General features: G+C 44.2%; 1 protein-coding gene and 3 non-coding genes across 4 annotated transcripts; 3 read left to right on the top strand and 1 right to left on the bottom strand.

The window, feature by feature from the left end:
- Positions 1–952: 952 nt before the first annotated feature.
- On the bottom strand, positions 953–3217 carry SEPHS2 (selenophosphate synthetase 2). Its single transcript, XM_086374957.1, has one exon. It carries the CDS (start codon positions 3054–3056, stop codon positions 1701–1703), a length of 1356 nt encoding a protein of 451 aa, XP_086231083.1. The 5' UTR covers positions 3057–3217; the 3' UTR covers positions 953–1700.
- Positions 3218–5568: 2351 nt separating this feature from the next.
- On the top strand, positions 5569–5641 carry TRNAR-UCG (transfer RNA arginine (anticodon UCG)). The gene has a single exon. It is a non-coding gene; the product is annotated as a tRNA-Arg (tRNA).
- Positions 5642–6277: 636 nt separating this feature from the next.
- On the top strand, positions 6278–6350 carry TRNAR-UCG (transfer RNA arginine (anticodon UCG)). Its single transcript has one exon. It is a non-coding gene; the product is annotated as a tRNA-Arg (tRNA).
- A 5143-nt stretch (positions 6351–11493) lies between these two features.
- TRNAR-UCG (transfer RNA arginine (anticodon UCG)) lies at positions 11494–11566 on the top strand. Its single transcript has one exon. It is a non-coding gene; the product is annotated as a tRNA-Arg (tRNA).
- Positions 11567–21313: the final 9747 nt, after the last annotated feature.

The following is a 21313-nucleotide window of genomic DNA, read 5'->3' as shown; positions in this document are numbered from 1 at the left end:
CATTTTCCAGAGACCAAACTGCCCTTTACCTACAGAGGTGAGAGGCAGTCATGTGGCTGTATGACACAGTGTGGGGAGATGTTTGACAACTGTGAAGATCTAATTACCCTACGCATAAACTTTTAACCAGTATCTTTGACCCCATCTTCCTTGGTATATTTGGAGCCTATCTCTTTGCTTCTTGTTAAGTGTTCCCCAACTCTGAAGGCATTTTTTTAGGAGGGGGGGCCACACCTTGCAACTTTTTAACTGTGGTGTTGGAGAAGACTGTTGAGTCTCTTGGACTGCAAGGAGCTCAAACCAATCAATCCTAAAGGAAATCAGTGCTGAATATTCATTGGAAGGACTAATGCTGAAACTGAAGCTCCAATACTTTGGCCACCTGATATGAACTGACTCATTAGAAAAGACCCTGATGCTGGGAAAGACTGAAGGCGGGAGAAGGGGACGACAGAGGATGAGATGGTTAGAAGGCATCACCGACTCGATGGATAGGAGTTTGAGCAAGCTCTGGGAGTTGGTGATGGACAGGGAAGCCTGGCATGCTGCGGTCCATGGAGTTGCAAAGAGTCAGACATGACTGAGCAATTGAACTGAACACCTCACAGCATGTGGGGTCTAAGTTCCCCAACCAGGGATGGAACCCATGCCCCTTGCAGTGGAAGTTTGGAGTCTAACCATTGGACCACCAGGAAAGTCCTTCTGAAGGCATTTATACTTTGGCCTCCTCTGTTCTAAGTCAATTACCCCTCTTACACCCACTTTCCATCTTCCAAGAAAGGCTGACACCTTTCCTTTGCCATTTCCTCTCCCACCCTCTAGGCCTTGGAATTTATGACTGTTCATGATCCTTTGCTGTCAACACCAAATGTTATGTTGGTTCATTTTATAAAACTGTAAAAGATGAATAATTCCAAAGATACATTCACCAGAAGAATTTTCAACAAAATTATTTCACTAGAAATTGCTTTATTGATGAAATCACCAGGAATTTTCAACACAAGATTTAACATCTTAACGTCCACCAAAGCCTGGTCTCTGGGGTTTGGTCTGCCTCTCCCAGTCCTTAAAGGGGTTTAGAGAGAGACGTCATTAACAGAGACCAAGTAAGGTGGTTGGAGGTCCTCCTTTCCCAGTCATTGGACAAGCTGCTCAATTCTTGTCCAGAGTAGGAAAGAGCCAGTGTTTCAGAGTAATCTAATAAGAATTTGACATTGTATTTAAATCTCTCATAACAATTTCAATTTATCAACAGTATTGGTCCAAACTTATTTATTTCTGATCTAAGTGTTTTTCATTTTGCATTTCTGGTGTAATTTTAATAAATAATGCATTTTTGGTGTAATTTTAATAAATAATTTCACTCCCTGTGCAGAAATCAATTAATCCTGTGCCAAGAAAAATATCTCAAACCTGAGTAATCTCTTGCTCTTGGAAAGAGGAAACAGGGGGGGTTTCTGCTTTTTCCACTCAAGAGATGACCAAATATACACCCCCCGACCCCCCAGAAGTCCAAAATGTTACTTCTGGCCTTGGAATGTGCAGCTTTTGATAGGCTGATTCAAATCACCTAGGAAGAGCAGCTGGAACTACGATGCAGGCAGCCTTCTTTGGAAATTTCTTCCTAAAATCAACTCTAGCGGATGGTCCATGCTTGTGTACAAAGGCTGTACAGTCTGAACAACTTCTGCTGTTCCATCTCACAAGCTAGGCTCAGAGGAGGCACTGGAGTTCTCAGGAACAAGAGGAGTAGCAGTGGCCCCACGAGGTAGGACCTCAATAACGCGAGGCTTGTCAATGATCCGGGCTGTCCGGTTTCCCTTTTCCACAATACCGACGATCCAGGCTTGATGACCCTCTCCATACTTTGAAGATTTGATTTCTGAACAAAAGCGAGCTGCCTGTTCTCTTGGCAGACAAATTAGTAGCCCCCCAGAAGTTTCTGCTGAGGTTCCTTGCAGGAGACCGAAGCGCCCGCTGGCCTTGCTGATGGCAGCCATCTTGGCAATGATGGGCAGATTATGAATGACAAAGGAGACCTCATTTCTTTGTTGTTTTGCAAGGTTCTGAGAGTGACCCAGAATGCCAAAGCCAGTGATATCTGTGGCTGCATGGGCATTAAACGTGTGCATCAGCCCGGCAGCAATTCTATTGAGGGTAGCCATGTTGAACATGGCTTCCTGATAACCCAGCTCTACCTCTTCTCTGGAGACCACCATCTTTATCTTATTCCATCGTTCAGGATTATCCAGCCATTGGTGGGCATTGACGGCAACCTGAGTTCCTAAGGGTTTAGTTAACACGAGCACATCCCCAACAACGGCACTGTCAGGCAGGATGAATTCATTTGGTTGACATACTACAGTGGCAACTCCACCGATGATAATCCAAGGGTTTACCACCGTTTGCCCACCAGTCACCGCAGTCCCTCCTTCCTCGGCAGCATCTCGAAAGCCTTTGATCATGAGTGGTGTTATCTTTTCTCGCTCCTCCTCAGGCATACTCTGGCTGACGCTGAGTAGCATCAACATGTTGTCACACTCAGTAATGCCCATCGCGTAAAGGTCACTCAGCACGTTGGCACATGCGATGCGCCCCATCATGTAGGGATCTTCCACCAGCGGGTAAAAGAAGTCGGTGGTCTGCACCAAGGACAGGCCCCCGTGTCTCAGGGGTATGACGCAGGAGTCCATCCCAATGCCCAGGGTGGGGAAGGGAGGGCTGGGTTCCGCCCTCACCGGCAGACCGGCTTCCTGGGCCGTCTCTTCAAGGCCTCCGACCAGGCCCCGGCCCGGCGCGGGCAGCACCACCGGTCGCGTCAGTCCCGCCAGGAGTTTGAGCAGCGTCTCCTGGGGGACCTTGCAGCCTCAGCCCTTCATGCCAGAGAAGCCGGTGAGCCGCCAGCTCGGGCTGAGACCCAACGCCTGGGGCTCGAAGGGCCGGTAGCTCGAGAAGCCCCGGCCTAGAGGCAAGCCCACGGGGCCCGAGGAGCCTTCCCCCGCCGCCACTGCCGCCATAGCCTCTCCGCCGGCACCAGTCGCCGCGACTTCCGCCATTACGCCTGCCCGGCAGGGAGGGAGAAAAGAGGATGGAGGAGGAGAGGTCCCTTTTACTTTCCACTCCAGTTAGTAAGGCGTAACGACATTACCGCAGAGACTCTCTCTGGCACGACTCGCGCAGCCTAACTGCCGCCACACCACGCGCTCCAGGACGTCCTGAGAAAAGAGCCACCGGTCTCTCCGTATTTATCTTGCTGGTGATTGACAGCCGTACCAGCCAATGACGGCTTCGCTACGAAGGGGCGGGCTTCCTTTAGTCTAAAAGATATACTACAAATCAACCACAGCTTGCAAAATTGGTCTCGGCAAATTACTGAGCAAATGCTCTGGTTCATTTCCCTTGATGTAATTTAAATGATCTCTTAGGAGTGCTTGGCGGAACTCTGATTCCCTAGAGACAGTTTACCAAGTCCAGCATATTCAAAGACGAGGGCAGATCGGTCACTTGGTCAACCTCAAGCCGGTCAGATTTGTCCAAGGGTCACTTGGTAGCGCACATGATCTATCCAGGGTAGAAACATAGCCCAGGAGAAAAATCGGAACGAATATTGAGAAATTAGATATTAAGTTACTACCATTATGTAAGCAAACTGCAGCATCAACATAATAAAATGTTAACGAGGACTTAGTCAGACATGACTGAGCGACTAAGAACAGCGACTGAACAACAAGGACTTTAAAGCGTTTTAAGAACTCTTAAATCCAGACAGCTGCGAGGGTTTTGGTGCTATTTCCACCACTAAACCTATGCCAGTCACTTCCTCTCTCTTGGCATCAGCTGACTCATCTGAACAGTAAAGTAGCTTTACCTAGGGTTCTTCTAGTCTAAATTTTTTATATCCCTTTAAGTTAATATATATGAGAGTGTGTGGTGTATTCATGAAGGAAAGCTTCTCAATATCCGTTAAAATGATAGCTGCACTAAATACCTTTGACCCAGCAGTTCCATTCTAGAACTTTATCTTTTAGATATATTCACCTGTGTGAGTGGGAAATGATAGTTATTTATTGCTGTGCTATAAACATACCTGAACAACTTAAATGTTTATCAATTATGATTAAAATAAATTCATACATTTATATAATGGACTATAAGACAGCCATAAAAAAGAATGAGAAAGCATTGATATGATTATGCTGACAATAGTTACAGTTCTAATAGGCAGGATTCTAAATGCTCTACACATATTAAGTAATTTAATTCTCATAAAGACCTTATAAGTTAGGATTTGTCCCACATTTTACAGATAAGTAATATAAGACACAGAGAGATTAAATGACCTAATCGAAATCACCATGAGTTTAGCATGAAGCTGGATATGAATCCAGGCAACCTGCTCCAGAGACCAAATTATATTGCCTATAATGTTTGTTAAGAGAAACAAACAAGCTTCAGATGTATGTATAGAATGCTACAAATTGTTGTTGTAAAAGGGGGAAATATATGCAAAAACATATTTCTGGAAGGGTGATCACCAGAAACGTAATTTTGATTATCTGTGGGGAGACAATAAGATGATTAGGGGACAGATTTTTTTCATTGTGTTGTCTTTTTGATCTTTTTGTGTTGGAACTTAAAAATAAAATTTAACATTTGAATGTAATACTTAAAACAAAATTAAATGCCTATGGGAGTATAAACTGATGCAAACTTTGAAAAAGAGCCTGACCTTAACTGATAAAGTCGGACATATGCAAACCCATGTGATTCCACTCAAGGACGTGCCCTAGAGAAAAATCCTGCTCTTGTGCCCCAGATGATATATACAAGAATGGCTGTAAGAGGTCTGGAGAGGATTGTAAAACAGTGTGAATGTACTTAACACTACTCAACTTAAAAATACTTCAGATTTTAAGAAGTAGTTAAGACGGTAAATTTTATGTTGTATGTGTGTGGTGTTTTTGGTTTCTTGTTTGGCTGAGCTGAGAGGCATGTGGTATCTTAGTTCCCTGACCAGGGATCGAATCCGTGCCGGCTACAATGGAAGCACAGTGTCCTAACCACTGTATCGCCAAGGAATCCCACTATGTGTGTTTTACCACAGCCATGAATATTAAAAAATATAGTAGATACTTACAGATTTTATAGTCCACCATTACATTTGGTTTTTATTCCTGCATAAGTGAAGTGAAGTTGCTCAGTCGTGTCCAACACTTTGAGACCCCATAGACTGTAGACCAACAGGCTCCTCCATCCATGGGATTCTCCAGGCAAGAACACTGGAGTTGGTTGCCCTTTCCTTCTCCAATGCATGAAAGTGAAAAGTGAAAGTGAAGTCGCTCAGTCGTGTCCGACTCTTAGCAACCCCATGGACTGCAGCCTACCAGGCTCCTCCGTCCATGGGATTTTCCAGGCAAGAGTACTGGAGTGGGGTGCCATTGCCTTCTCCATAGCAGGCATAGTACAGTATTAAGTCCTGGAATGAATTGGAAGGAACCAGAATGTTAGATTTAGACTGAGCTGTCATCTTGACTCTCCTAACAGCCTTACCTGAGTTGTCTAGTGGGTGGCTGTGTGGCCTAATGGATAAGGCGTCTGACTTCGGATCAGAAGTTTGCAGGTTCGAGTCCTGCCACAGTCGCAAGGGGATGGGTAGCTTTTCGAGGGCTTCGAGCTTGGGTCTCGAAGAAGGACATGACTGAGCTACTTAACTTTCACTTTTCACTTTCATGCATTGGAGAAGGAAATGGCAACCCACTCCAGTGTTTTTGCCTGGAGAATCCCAGGAATGGAGGAGCCTGGTGGGCTGCCATCTATGGGGTCCCACAGAGTAGGACACGACTGAAGCGACTTAGCAGCAGCAGCAGCAGTGTATGTATGTCAACATCACTCTCTCAAGTTGTCCCACCCTCTCCTCCCTCACCCTCAGGGACTCTTTTGGGGGAAAGTGTGTATCCATATTACTTCCTGTCACTTCTACCTGGGAGCAATGTTCCCTGGGGCCAGTGCAAAGAAAGTCAGGAATTTTCCTTGGCCAGTGACCAACCCCCCGGGCCAGAACAAGTTCTTGTGCCTTTGTGCAGACCTTTGTACCTTGACCAGGGATTGAACCCATGCTGCTTGCATTGGAAGCGCAGAGTCTTAACCACTGGATCACAAGGGAATTTCCTGTGGGAAGATAGACATTCTATACATTTTCAGTGCACTGAAAACACTTCAGCAGGCTTTCCATTACCTTTTTTTCTTGTTACAAAATCACTGTCTTGTCATTGTCGGTGGCTGTGTGGCCTAATGGATAAGGCGTCTGACTTCGGATCAGAAGATTACAGGTTCGAGTCCTGTCACGGTCGCAAGGACGGGTTGCTTTTTGAGGGCTTCCAGGGTGGCTCAAGTGGTAAAGAATCCACCTGCAATGCAGGAGCCGCAGGAAATGCAGGTTTGATCCCTGGGTGACCCCCTGGAGGAGGAAATGGTAACCCACTCCAGAATACTTGCCTGGAGAATCCCATGGACAAAGGAGCCTGGTGGGCTACAGTCCACGGAATCACAAAGAATCAGACACGAATGAAGTGGTGACTTAGCACAGCACAAATTGTCTAACCTCCAAAACCTCAGTTTCACTGCCTAAAAGATAATAATACATATCAAATAGGAATGTTAGGAGAATTAAATTTTTTAAATGTGTGTGAAGTTCCTGGCTGATGGTAAACTCAAAATAAATGCTAGAACTTCTATCATATAGTACTGATATTGTGGTTGTAGGGACTGAAATTTAAATTCACAAATCTTGTAACATCTTCCAGAGTTTTTTATAAAAACAAATTTATCCATCTTTCAAAAGAAAAAAGAAGAACTGTAACAGAAAAACACTGAAATGACCCAAGTTCTCATTAACCTAAGAGTGCGCAAACAAGCTGTGGTGTAACCACACAAGGGAATATTATTTATCTTTAAAAATGAGGTATAGGCATCATCAGTATGAATAATCTCAAAAACAAAACATTGAAAAGAAGAAGCAAGTTATAGAAGAAAACATAATCTAGGATACCATTTATAAACAAGCAATACTATTTATTATTAATAACTATTAATATTTTATTAATGACAAGCAATAATATTGTTGAGATGCATACTTGATAAAGACTCTTAAAAGGTAAAAGAATGAATGATTAACAAAGGAGTTGTTAAAAGATTAGCATAGGAATTACTTCTGGGGAAGGATATGTAAAAGAACTTTTGGGCTATGTTAAATTCTGTTCCTTAGACTGAGTAGTAGTTACATAGGGTTTCTTTAAACCATGCACATATATTTTCCCATGCTTTTTGTAAATAAACTCTATATTTCAACATTTTCAAAAGAAGAAAATAGGCTATATTTCAGAATTGAAAAAAATGAGATACTGAAAAAGCAATAGATGCGGAAGCGGAAGCAAAGGACCTCTGGGTTTTATCTTATCTCTGGGCTTGCAAAGGACCTCTGGGTTTTATCTTATCTCTGGGCTTGCCCTCAGTGATTTATCTGGCCTTAAGGAAGTTACATAACCTCTCTACAGCTTAGTTTTAATCTCTGTTAAATGAGCATCATCTTCTCCGCTTCAGACCACATGAGCATTTCAACTATGAAAAGTTCTTTGCAAAATGTTGAGCGTATTGTTCACGTGAAGAATTCTCTTATCATTGAGTGAAACACAAAAACAGCCCATGACCTCTGTAGTAATTTCATCTGGGTTAAAAAGTGACTAGATTAGGTGGTCCTGGTTATATGTTCTCTTAGTTCTCTGGACTTTTCCTTCTCAGTATTTGGTGCAATTTGTACTTCTTTATTCATGTGCTTACACCATGACTATCTGCTCCACTGATCTGTAAGCTCCACAGAGCAGGGGCTGCTCAGTTTCATCCACTCTAGCGTTTATATGACAAAAACATTCATTGAATGAATACTTTATTTTATACAGTTTGCTGAGCACAGGAGTCATGTGATGCGCGCATGCGTGCTAAGTCGCTTCAGTCGTCTCCGATTCTTTGCGATCCCATGGACAGGACTGTAGCCCACCAGGCTCCTATGTCCATGGGATTCTCCAGGCAAAAACTCTGGAGTGGGTTACTGTTTCCTCCTCCAGGGGATCTTCCTGACCCAGGGATCAAACCTGCAGCTCCTGGATTGCAGGCAGATTCCTTACTGCTTGAGTCACCAGGGAAGTGCCCTGAGTGACATGATAGTACTGAGCATTTTGCGTTTATTTATCTCCTCATTTCATCCTCAGAGCAGCCCCAGGAAATCGGCATTCTTACCTCCATTTTACAGATGCAGAAACTGAGGTCCCTGATAGGAGAGTCTTGCACAGGGTCAACCAGCTAGGAATCAACCTGGTGAGAACTGCAAATCCAAGTCTGTCTAGCCTGAAGGCTGGTGCCCTACCCCTCAGTTGGGTGGGCCATTTGAAAATACTGGTGGCTCAGAGGTTAAAGCGTCTGCCTGCATGTGGGAGACCCGGGTTCGATCCCTCGATCGGGAAGATCCCCTCTAGAAGGAAATGGCAACCCATTTCAGTATTCTTGCTTGGAGAATCCCATGGATGGAGGAGCCTGGTAGGCTACAGTCCACGGGGTTGCAAAGAGTCGGACACGACTGAGAGACTTCACTTTCACTTTGAAAATACTAGTAACCCTCACCACACCCCTCAAGAAAACAGGATTCTTTCTTTTTATAGGTACATAAGGTAATTTTTAAAAATTTAGTTTTAGTTGGAGTATAATTGCTTTAGAATGTTGTGTTTGTTTCTGCTATACAAGAATCGGCAACAAGTATGTATATATTTGCGCTTCCCAGGTGGCTCTAGTGGGAAAGAACACATCTGTCAATGCAGTAGACGAAAGAGACATGAGTTCAACCCCTGGGTCAGAAAGATCCCCTGGAGGAGGGCATGGCAACCCACTCCAGTATTCTTGTCTGGAGAATCCCATGGTCAGAGAAGCCTGGCAGGCTACAGTCCATAGGGTCACAAAGAGTAAGACACGACTGAAGCAACTTAGCACAGCACAGCACGTACATATATCCGCTGCCTCTGGAGTCTCTCTCCCACTCCTTCCCCTATCGCCACCCTTCTAGGTCATCACAGAGCACTCAGCTGAATTCCCTGTTGATTCCCTGATTCCCACTAGCTGTCTATTTAAACATGATAGTGTATGTATGTCAACATCACTCTCTCAAGTTGTCCCACCCTCTCCTCCCTCACCCCCAGGGACTCTTTCAGGGAAAAGTGTGTATCCATATTACTTCCTGTCACTTCTACCTGGGAGCAATGTTCCCTGGCGCCAGTGCAAAGAAAGTCAGGGATTTTCCTTGGCCAGTGACCAAACCCCTCGGTCAGGACAAGTTCCTGTGCCTTTGTGCCGACTGTCCACTTGGGTGGATCCTTGTGATCGCATCATGAGCTTTCGAAAGCATCCTATTTATCTTTTTCTTATTTTTTCACTGAGAGATTCATTAAACTACATTTGCCATTCGGGCCAAAGACTGCAAGGTAGAAACCTGGAGGTGGAGTTGGGAGAGCAGACAAAAGAGAAGAAAGAGGGATTTTAAAGAATAAGATAATCTGAGTACCAGCCCATCATTTTAAAGAAAAATAGAGATATATAGCTAATTTACAATATGATACTACTGATGTTCAAGCTGGTTTTAGAAAAGGCAGAGGAACGAGAGATCAAATTGCCAACATCCGCTGGATCATGGAAAAAGCAAGAGAGTTCCAGAAAAACATCTATTTCTGCTTTATTGACTATGCCAAAGCCTTTGACTGTGTGGATCACAATAAACTGTGGGAAATTCTGAAAGAGATGGGAATACCAGACCACCTGACCTGCCTCTTGAGAAATTTGTATGCAGGTCAGGAAGCAACAGTTAGAACTGGACATGGAACAACAGACTGGTTCCAAATAGGAAAAGGAGTTCGTCAAGGCTGTATATTGTCACCCTGTTTATTTAACTTATATGCAGAGTACATCATGAGAAACGCTGGACTGGAAGAAGCACAAGCTGGAATCAAGATTGCTGGGAGAAACATCAATAACCTCAGATATGCAGATGACACCACCCTTATGGCAGAAAGTGAAGAGGAACTAAAAAGCCTCTTGATGAAAGTGAAAGTGGAGAGTGAAAAAGTTGGCTTAAAGCTCAACATTCAGAAAACGAAGATCATGGCATCTGGTCCCACCACTTCATGGGAAATAGATGGGGAAACAGTGGACACAGTGTCAGACTTTTTTGGGGGGGGCTCAAAAATCACTGCAGATGGTGACTGCAGCCATGAAATTAAAAGACGCTTACTCCTTGGAAGGAAAGTTATGACCAACCTAGATAGCATATTCAAAAGCAGAGCCATTACTTTGCCAACAAAGGTCCGTCTAGTCAAGGCTATGGTTTTTCCTGTGGTCATGTATGGATGTGAGAGTTGGACTGTGAAGAAGGCTGAGCGCCAAAGAATTGATGCTTTTGAACTGTGGTGTTGGAGAAGACTCTTGAGAGTCCCTTGGACTGCAAGAAGATCCAACCAGTCCATTCTGAAGGAGATCAGCCCTGGGTGTTTTTTGGAAGGAATGATGCCAAAGCTGAAACTCCAGTACTTTGGCCACCTCATGCGAAGAGTTGACTCATTGGAAAAGACTCTGATGCTGGGAGGGATTGGGGGCAGGAGAAGGGGAAGACAGAGGATGAGATGGCTGGATGGCATCACTGACTTGATGGACGTGAGTCTCAGTGAACTCGGGGAGTTGGTGATGGACAGGGAGGCCTAGCGTGCTTCGATTCATGGGGTAGCAAAGAGTCGGACACGACTGAGCGACTGATCTGATCTGATCAGGTATACTGCATAGAGCTTCAAAACTTACAGATGTATTCAATTTAAAGTTATTATCAAATATTGGCTATACTTCCCCCGAGCTGTACAATACATCCCGTAGCTTACTTACTTTATACACAGTATCAGTAGTTTGTACCTCAATCCCTTACCCCTGTCTGCTGCCCCTCATTCCCCCCATTTGTTTTTCAGATGCAATAAAAGCCTCGGGGCTGGGGCTACTTACAGTGATTTCCAGTTATAATCATTCAGAATCCTAACACTACACTTCAGGGTTCAGGGCACTTTTCGTTTTATTTTATTGAGTTGGCCAAAAAGTCTGTTTGGATATTTCTGTACTATCTTATTGAAAAGCCCAAACTATTTTTTGGCCAACTCAATACATGCTGCCCTGTGGAGCCGCAGGCAGGATCTTTGTACCTTGACCAGGGATTGAACCCATGCTGCTTGCATTGGAAGTGCAGAGTCTTAACCACTGGATCACGAGGGAATTTCCTCCATACACTTGGAAAATTTTGTGGTTGTTGTGGGAAGATAGACATTCTGTACATTTTCAATACACTGAAAACACTTCAGCAGGCTCTTTCCATTACATTTTTTTTTCTTGTTACAAAATCACTGGCTTCTTGTTGTCAGTGGCCATGTGGCCTAATGGATAAGGCGTCTGACTTCGGATCAGAAGATTACAGGTTCGAGTCCTGTCATGGTCGCAAGGAGGGGTTGCTTTTTGAGGGCTTCCCGGGTGGCAGGAGCCACAGGAAATGCAGGTTTGATCCCTGGCTCAGGAAAATCCCCTGGAGGAGGAAATGGCAGCCCACTCTAGTATTCTTGCCTGGAGAATCCCATGGACAGGGGAGCCTGGTGGGCTATACAGTCCATGGGGTCGCAAAGAGTTGGAAACGACTGAAGCGACCTAGCATGCACGTCATTGTAGAAAAAGCACAAATTGCAACTTAGTAAGGAGGAAAAAAGTTTTAAAAAGCACTTGAAAGCCTTTCTCCCAGAAAGGGTGTTAATGACCCCTTAGTGCAGCACAGCTAAGTTTTTCTTCCTGTGCTACGTGGAGGGCCACCACTCCACACTGAGCCCTAGGGGGCGCCCAGTCATTCCCTCCAGGCTGTGTGGAGCTACTGCGTATTTGGTGCATTACATAACCTTACACACACAAAGAGATGGAGGACTACCCTAGAGGTCCAATGGTTAAGATTCTGCACTTCCACTGCAGAGGGTGCGGGTTTGATTCCTGGTGGGGGAACTGAAATCCTGCATGCCTCTTGGCCAAAAAAAAAAAAAAATTCATGAACTGAATGAAAATACAACATATCAACTTACACTTTTAATAATTATTTTATTATTTTTATTGTTATTTTACTTATTTTTATTTTTTGGTTGTACCTTGCAGCATGTGGCTGGACTGTACTCCAAATCGGGAAAGGGGTACATCAAGGCTGTATATTGTCACCCTGCTTATTTAACTTATATGCAGAATGGTGGTGGTTTAGTCACTAAGTCATCTCCAACTCTTGCGACCCCATGGACTGTAGCCTGCCAGGCTCCTCTGTCCATGTGATTCTCCAGGCAAGAATACTGGAGTGAGTTGCCACTTCCTTCTCCAAGGGATCTTCCCGACCTAGGAATTGAACCTGAGTCTCCTGCATTACAGGCAGATTGTTTACCAACTGAACTATGAGGGAAGCCCTATATGCAGAATACATCATGGGAAATGCCGAGCTGGATGAAGCACAAGCTGGAATCAAGATTGCCGGGAGGAATATCAATAACCTCAGATATGCAGATGACACCACCGGTATGGCAGAAGGTGAAGAGGAACTAAAGAGCCTCTTGTTGAAAGTGAAAGAGGTGAGTGAAAAAGTTGGCTTAAAACTCAACATTCAAAAAACTAAGATCATGGCATCCAGTCCCATCACTTCATGGCAAATAGATAGGAGAACAATGGAAACATTGAGAGAGTTTATTTTTGGGGGCTCCAAAATCACTGCAGATGGTGACTGCAGGCTTGAAATTAAAAGACGCTTACTCCTTGGAAGGAAAGTTATGACCAACCTAGATAGCATATTAAAAAGCAGAGACAAAAAAATAAAAAAAATAAAAAATAAAAAGCAGAGACATTACTTTGCCAACAAAGGTCCATCTAGTCAAGGCTATGGTTTTTCCTGTGGTCACGTATGGATGTGAGAGTTGGATTATAAAGAAAGCTGAGCACTGAAGAATTGATGCTTTTGAATTGTGGTGTTGGAGAAGACTCTTGAGAGTTCCTTGGACTGCAAGGAGACCCAACCCGTCCATCCTAAAGGAAATTGGTCTGGAATATTCATTGGAAGGACTGATGCTGAAGCTGGAACTCCAATACTTTGGCCATCTGATGCGAAGAACTGAATCATTGGAAAAGACCCTGATGCTGGGAAAAATTGAAGGCAGGAGGAGACGGGGATGACAGAGGATGAGATGGTTGGATGACATCACTGACTCAGTGGACATGAGTTTGAGTAAGCTCTGGGAGTTGGTGATGGACAGGGAAGCCTGGTGTGCTGCAATCCATGGGGTCACAATGAGTCGGACATGACTGAGCGACTGAACTGAACTAACAAATGATTGCCCTTATCTGTTGTTATCTCTGTCTCCATTAGCATGTCAACAGACTGATGACAGGGATTGCTGTTCACTGCTATATCTCTAAGAGCCAGTGCATAAAGGTGGTCTTCTATAAATATTTGTGAATGAACCTGGGGGAGTCTCAAGCATCTATTACTTGCCAGGTATTTTCCAACCACTCTTTTATTTCTTACTAGAAATAAATAGGATGATCCTCTTTTTATTTTTTTTAATTTTTAATTTAAACTGGGGCTTCCCTGGTGGTCCAGGGGTTAAGACTCTGTGCCTCCACTGTAGGGGTCTTGGGTTTGATCCCTGGTCGGGGAACTAAGATCCCACATGTTGCAGTTCAGTCCAGTCTCTCAGTCATGTCCGACTCCTTATGGCTTAGCTGGTAAGGAATCCACATGCAATGAAGACTTGGGTTTGATCCCTGGGTCGGGAAGATCCCCTGGAGAAGGGAAAGGCTACCCACTCTAGTATTCTGGCCTGGAGAATAGTCCATGGGGTCACAAAGAGTCAGACACAACTGAGCACCTTTCATTTTCTTTCAGGTTGCTCATAGCTTTCCTTCCAAGGAGCAAGCATCTTTTAATTTCAAGGCTGCAGTCACCATCCACAAGTGATTATGGAGCCCCAGAAAATAAAGTCTGTCACTGTTTCCATTGTCTCCCCATCTATTTGCCATGAAGTGATGGGACCAGATGCCATGATCTTCGTTTTCTGAATGTTGGGTTTTAAGCCAACTTTTTCACTCTCCACTTTCACTTTCAACAAGAGGCTCTTTAGTTCCTCTTCGCTTTCTCCCATAAGGGTGGTTTCATCTGCATATATGAGGTTATTGATATTTCTCCCAGCAATCTTGATTCCAGCTTGTGAGTCATCCAGCCCGGCATTTCGCGTGATGTACTCTGCATATAAGTTAAATAAGCAGGGTGACAATATACAGCCTTGATGTACTCCTTTCCTGATTTGGAACCAGTCTGTTGTTCCATGTCCAGTTCTATCTCTAATTTGTTAGTTAGGGATAGATATTAAGAAGAAAAAGTAAAATCTGGAGAGAGGGAGCTAAGAAGTCTGGTATGTGAGTGTGTAGTGTGCGATCAGGGCCAAGGAAGGCCTCACTGAAAAGGTGACCTTGAAGTAAAGACCTGAATGAAAAAAGGAATAAGAATGCAGACTCCTGGGAGAGAGTGTTTCAGGAAGAGAGAATGGCAATTGCGAAGGCCCTGGGGCAGGAAGGAATGCACCTGGGGAGTTCTAGGAACAAGGAGCCCAGAGTGCCTGCTGCACGGAGTGGGGAGAGTTTGAGGAGATGAAGTCAGACAGATGGGCACAGCGTAGCAGGCACAGGACATAGGGTTGCATAGGTCTTTGTAGGATTTTTTTTTTTTTCCGCCGTTGCCGCCACGGCCTCCTCTTTGTAGGATTAATAGAACCTAACTTTTAAGCTTTTAATCCTCAGTCAAATCCCAAAGGTTCCAAACTTTTCCCAGCAGCTTGAGCCCCCCTGCTCTGGCCTGACACCCAGGTCAGTGTTCTCATTGCTGGTCCCTGATTTGGACCTGACCCAAGCCACATTCAACCCAGTTCCCAATTCTCACCTCGCCTGAACTTGCCCCGTGGGACATCTAGCAATGTTGTGGCCACGCGTTCCGGGAAACAAACTCACTCAGGACAGTGCAGGTAGCAGAGTGCACTATCTTGGGCCGGCGGGCCCAAGGCAGAGTCTCCTCTTAGCCAAGGACCCCGACCAGTTTTTGAGAAAACCTTATATACCCTAAGTGTACTTGCTCAAACCCACCTCTCCGAATTCCTTGAAACTGTCTGGACAAGGTAAAAGAGAGATAGGATCAAAGTTAACCCATGATTCATGTGTTACAAGACTAGATAAACAGTGGATATTTATCAATAGGCCTGTGGTTATATCCCGATAAACATAATGGAATTTACCACTCTGTTCTGTTACAGAGATAATTAGCATATTCTTTTAGGCAACAGAGAGTCCAAGTGCAAGTCCTGAGGCTCTTTTATCCGGGGGTCTGGTTTTCCATTGGTATGCTATTTATATAGACACCGGGCACAAAGTTCAGAGTCCATTGGGAGGGTGACCATACTTGTAGCCTAATGTTCACAGCCTGGCCTAAGATGGAGTCCAGCTCTGTTTCCTCCCTCAGCAAGAGCCTCTACCTCAGAAAATTTGAGAAATGACACCCACAGCCACATAGCTATCACACTCTTAACCACCTGCCATCATCCCAAGTGGCAGGAAGTTTCATCTCTGTATCTGGGGCAAATGTGAGAAGTCAATGAGTGAGTCAATGCTTGCCACAAGAAAAAGAGAGAAGCAAGGAGAGAAAGAGGCTGGGAGTGATAATGGTACTCAGGGAAGAGAGGGTTCTGAGATAAAGACAGAAATCAGAAGCGCGGTTTTGAAGATGGTGAGAGAGGAAGTCATGTGATCATCTAGGGGCATAGAATTCCAAACAGAGAAACCCCGGAGCAAAGGCCCCAGGCCAGAGTGAGCCTGAAGTGAGCGGAAGAGCAGGAGGCCATTGTGAGTGGTGACAAGTGGGTGAGAGAAGAGGTGGGTGAGAGAAGAGCAGGAAGGGGTGACGTCAGAGGGGCAATGAAGAGCCTGATGTGCAGAGACCGTGGGTCACTATGAAGGCTTTGGCTTTGGCTCTGGGTGAAATAGGAGATGTTGGAAGTTTAGACCAGAGGCCTGACATGATGACTCTGACTAAGCTGGGGGCAGATGGGTTTGGGAGTTAGAAGCAGAAGGACAGTGAGAAAGTTTCTTTGAAAACACAGGAAAGAGGCAATGGTGGTTTGCAGCAGTGGCTACACTGAAGATGGCGAGAGGCAGTCGGAGTCAGGACATGTTTTGAAAGTAGAACCAACAGATTTCCTGATAACTTGGGTGCAGGATCTGCTGGGTGGAGGATCTTTGGATTTTTTTTCTCCTAGTCACAAGAGGAAGCCATAGAGTTGGTTTTGAGCAGGGGGTTGACAGGGTTGCCTTTGTGTTTTTGAAAGATCACTCTACTGTTAGGTCAGAGATAGTCTGGAGGGGAAGAATGCAGTGGAGGGCAGTGAGGGATGGTGATAGCTTGGACTAGGAGGAAATAGGTAGACGGTTAAGCAAAACACAGCACAGCTCTTTCTGCCTCTGGGCCTTTGCACAGGCTACTCTCAATCACCCAAAAGCTGTCTATGGTTAACAAACGCTATTATCGTCAAGACTCAGGGAGCCCCTCCCCCAGTGATTTCCTCTGTTTTAGCATTTATCATGCTGGGTTTTCTCTGACATCTGTGAGCTTCTCACAGCGGGGATCACACCTCACTAAGCTCTAAGAGCCCAAGGCCCAGCACGAGGTCTGGTGCAGAGAAGGCCTTAAAGAGCACTTGTTGAATGAATAAACAAAAAAGAATGTGACGGAGGAAATAGATCAACACCGTGATATTCAGAGCTCACCGAAGCACTGCGAATCCTTTATTGTTGTTGTCGCTGTTTTCTGATTATGAAAGTAATATGTGCTCTTTATAAAAAACATTACAGATATCAATTATATCATTACGATCCCCCAAACCTCATCCTCTATACTCTGGAAACAAGACATCTCTAGTATTTAGAAATAAGTATGCAGCGTTCAGGAAACATTCTCCCCCCATTTGTATATAGATACACTAAAAAACAAAATGTCTAAGAGGCAGAGAGATAGGAGAGAGAGAAACTGAGAAAGACAGACTTCCTGCCTAGCAGACAAACAGATGTCACACACACTGTTTTGCAACTTGTTTTTTTCTACTCGCATTATCATGACAATCTTTCTATGCTGAAAATCTACCACTTTTTGGTAAAAGGCTGAACAATATTCTATAAAACGAATTTGTTTAAGCGATATAAGCTAATTCTTATTCATGTTGGCTATTTAACTTATTTTCTACCTTTTTTTTAATGTAAAGATTTCTTTGGATATCTTTGTTGTATTTATTTTGAGACACCACCTTTTTTTTTCTTGGCTGAGCCTTGTCTTCATAGCGGCCTGAGGTTATTTCTCTACTTGCAGCCCTTGGGTTTAATTGCCTCATGCCATGCCATGGAAATCTTAGTTTCCCCACCAGGCAGTAAACCCAAGTCCCCTGCATTGACCACCAGGGAAGTCCCTTGAGACACCAGATTTTAGAAGCAGAGTTGAAACGTGTTCCTCCTGCAGTGGTTTTAAGACTTGGGTCTTGGTCTTATGTGACTATTAGATATAGTCTAATATCTAATAGTATAATTAGAACACATAGTGATCACACATGATGGTGTGATCACTCACCTAGAGCCAGATATCCTGGAATGTGAAGTCAAGTGGGCCTTAGAAAGCATCACTATGAACAAAGCTAGTGGAGGTGATGGAATCCCAGTTGAGCTATTTCAAATCCTGAAAGATGATTCTGTGCAAGTGCTGCACTCAATATGCCAGCAAATTTGGAAAACTCATCAGTGGCCACAGGACTGGAAAAGGTCAGTGTTCATTCCAATCCCAAAGAAAGGCAATGCCAAAGAATGCTCAAACTACCGCACAATTGCACTCATCTCACATGCTAGTAAAGTAATGCTCAAAATTCTCCAAGCCAGGCTTCAGCAATACATGAACTATGAACTTCCAGATGTTCAAGCTGGTTTTAGAAAAGGCAAAGGAACCAGAGATCAAATTGCCAACATCTGCTGGATCATCGAAAAAGCAAGAGAGTTCCAGAAAAACATCTATTTCTGCTTTATTGACTATGCCAAAGCTTTTGACTGTGTGGATCACAATAAACTGTGGAAAATTCTGAAAGAGATGGGCATACCAGACCACCTGACCTGCCTCTTGAGAAACCTATATGCAGGTCAGGTAGCAACAGTTAGAACTGTTAGAACTGTTCCAGATAGGAATAGGTATACGTCAAGGCTGTATATTGTCACCCTGCTTATTTAACTTATATGCAGAGTACATCATGAGAAACGCTGGGCTGGAAGAAGCACAAGCTGGAATCAAGATTGCTGGGAGAAATATCAATAACCTCAGATACGTAGATGACACCACCCTTATGGCAGAAAGTGAAGAACTAAAAAGCTTCTTGATGAAAGTGAAAGAGGAGAGTAACAAAGTTGGCTTAAAACTCAACATTCAGAAAACAAAGATCATGGCATCTGGTCCCATCACTTCATGGGAAATAGATGGGGAAACAGTGGAAACAATGTCAGACTTTATTTTTTGGGGCTCCAAAATCACTGCAGATGGTAATTGCAGCCATGAAATTAAAAGATGCTTACTCCTTGGAAGGAAAGTTATGACCAACCTAGATAGCATATTCAAAAGCAGAGCCATTACTTTGCCAACAAAGGTTCGTCTAGTCAAGGCTGCGGTTTTTCCAGTGGTCATATAAGTGTCACGCGAGTGTATGTTCCTCGGTTCTTTGTCTCGTCACAACAAAGATTTGGAGCAACGGACATTAAAGCCCTCGGCGCGTCACAGCTCTCAGGTCTTGGACAAACCATGCTACAGCTCTTAGGCAAATCAGTGTTACAGCTCTATTTTATTTATAAGATAGGAGGAGAATCCAAGACTCGAAGAGAAGAGAGTGGAGAAGTGCGTAGGGAGGGAGAAAGAGAGAGAGAGAAAAAGAGAGAGCGCGCGCATGCATGCGGGAGAGAGAGTCCGAGAGAAAGCGCTTTGGCTCCTCCTTTTATATGTTTTTTCCTCCACCTGGGCCTGCCCTATGCAAATTGGGCTTAGCCAGGAGTGCTGTTTGTTCTGTTTGTTCTGCCTGAAGTCTTCACTCTGGTCCTCGGACCTTCCTTGTCTTTTAGCCACCGCCATTTTGGACTCCTTTTCCCTATTCTACCTACCTAACATAAGGATGTGAGAGTCGGACTATAAAGAAAGCTGAGTGCCGAAGAATTGATGCTTTTAAACTGTGGTGTTGGAGAAGACTCTTGAGAGTCCCTTGGACTGCAAAGAGATCCAACCTGTGTGTTTTAAAGGTGATCAGTCCTGGGTGTTCATTGGAAGGACTGATGTTGAAGCTGAAACTCCAAGACTTTGGCCACCTGATGCGAAGAGCTGACTCACTGGAAAAGACCCTGATGCTGGGACTGACTGGGGGCAGGAGGAGAAGGGGACGACAGAGGATGAGTATGGCTGGATGGACATGAGTTTGGGTAAACTCTGGGAGTTGATGATGGACAGGGAGGCCTGGCGTGCTGCAATTCATGGGGTCGCAAAGAGTCTGACACGACTGAGTGACTGAACTGAATTGAACTGAACTGAGGATGTTCAGCTAGGAAGAGACTAAGGGCTGATATGAGCCCTGTTCACATTTCTCAAGAGGCTTCCAGGTGGGAAAATGAATAGACTAGTTCTAAGCATTTCCCCAGGCTTGCCCAGTGGATCAGTGGTAAAGAATCCACCTGCCAGTTAGGAACCCCACCCAGAAGATGTGGTTCAATCCCTGGGTCAGGAAGATCCCCTGGAGGAAGGTGATAGCTTATGGCAAAAGGTCAGATTCCTGATCTCCAAAGAAGATTTAACTTCGGGACAAGAGACCAGGCTTGATCACTCAAGAGCTTTTGTATAGCAGAGTTTTATTAAAGTATAAAAAGAGACAGAGAAAGCTTCTGACACAGATATCAGAAGGGGGATGGAGTGTGCCCCCCTCGCCAGTGTTAGCAAGGGAGTTATATACTTTTTAAATTGGTTATTACAATATATCAAAAGAATGGCTCAAGGTTGTAAAGATCTGACTAGACCCACTCCCACAATTTACATTTTAAGATAACAGGATTAGTCAGATTTTCAAAAAGGAGAAACTGTCCTCAAGCAGGGTATATTGTTATTATGTAATCCTTAGTACAGAGTTTAAACTTAGTTGTTTGTTGTGTGGTCATCAGTTCTGGGCTTAAAGAAAAGACGTTTTATGTGACTAAGGCTAAGGAATGTAGAGAAAAAAATGATGTTTGTCCTTTTCTCCTTGAGAATTCCAGACCCCTATCTCCGCTTTGAGAACCCCAGACCCCTTTCTCCTCCCCGGGAACTCCGGACTTCTTATCAACCTACCTAGGAATTGACTCTCTCATTCCCCTCCCCCTCACCCTTTTCTTTTAGGAGAATTATGTTGCCAAGGGAAAGGGGTGTTGTTTTCATTCCATAACTACTTCCTGCTGTTGAGAGGCGTGGTCTATAAATTGTTGAGACAACATATTCCCCTAAGGCTCGTATTGAGGGTCTCTGATCCAGGGGCCCCAAATAATATTTGGAAGAGGTTGTGGCACTTGTAGGAGCCTGGACAACCATTTGTAACTTAAAAGCTTTCAAATGGTTAGAAACAAATCCAGTTATACAGTTACAGATGCAGGGAGCAAACAGTAAATACAGAACAATTAGAATTATTACGATTAAGATAGTTTTCCACCATGGGAAGCTAGTTAACGTTTCCCAAAGTGAGGTGACTGAGGCTTCAGGAGAATCCGTAGCCTGAATCATCTTGTTCGTGTGTTTAGTAAAGTGAGTAACATTAGTACTCATACTGGGTATGAATAATGGCACAAGTTTCTCCTTGTGCAGCCGTTAGAATATCTAAGGCCAATCTGTTTTGTAAAACCACCTTTCTAATTTGTATTTGTTCACCATTAAGGGCTAAGTTAGTCAGAGCATCCACTTATAGCATAACATCTTATCTGTAGTTCCCAGAGAGGGAACGAATATGCAGCCAGATAATCATACCAGTGAAATACATATCTTGCCCAATGAGTTTTAAACATGTGGCAGATTAGTAAGGCTTCTCTGCAAGCTCTGAAAATATGAAGC

Source organism: Bos grunniens, chromosome 25, assembly GCF_055505025.1.
Source record: "Bos grunniens cultivar Pamir isolate PY7600 chromosome 25, Bosgru_T2T1.0, whole genome shotgun sequence".
Lineage (NCBI taxonomy): Eukaryota > Metazoa > Chordata > Mammalia > Artiodactyla > Bovidae > Bos > Bos grunniens.
This window is presented reverse-complemented; position numbering and strand designations above follow the sequence as displayed.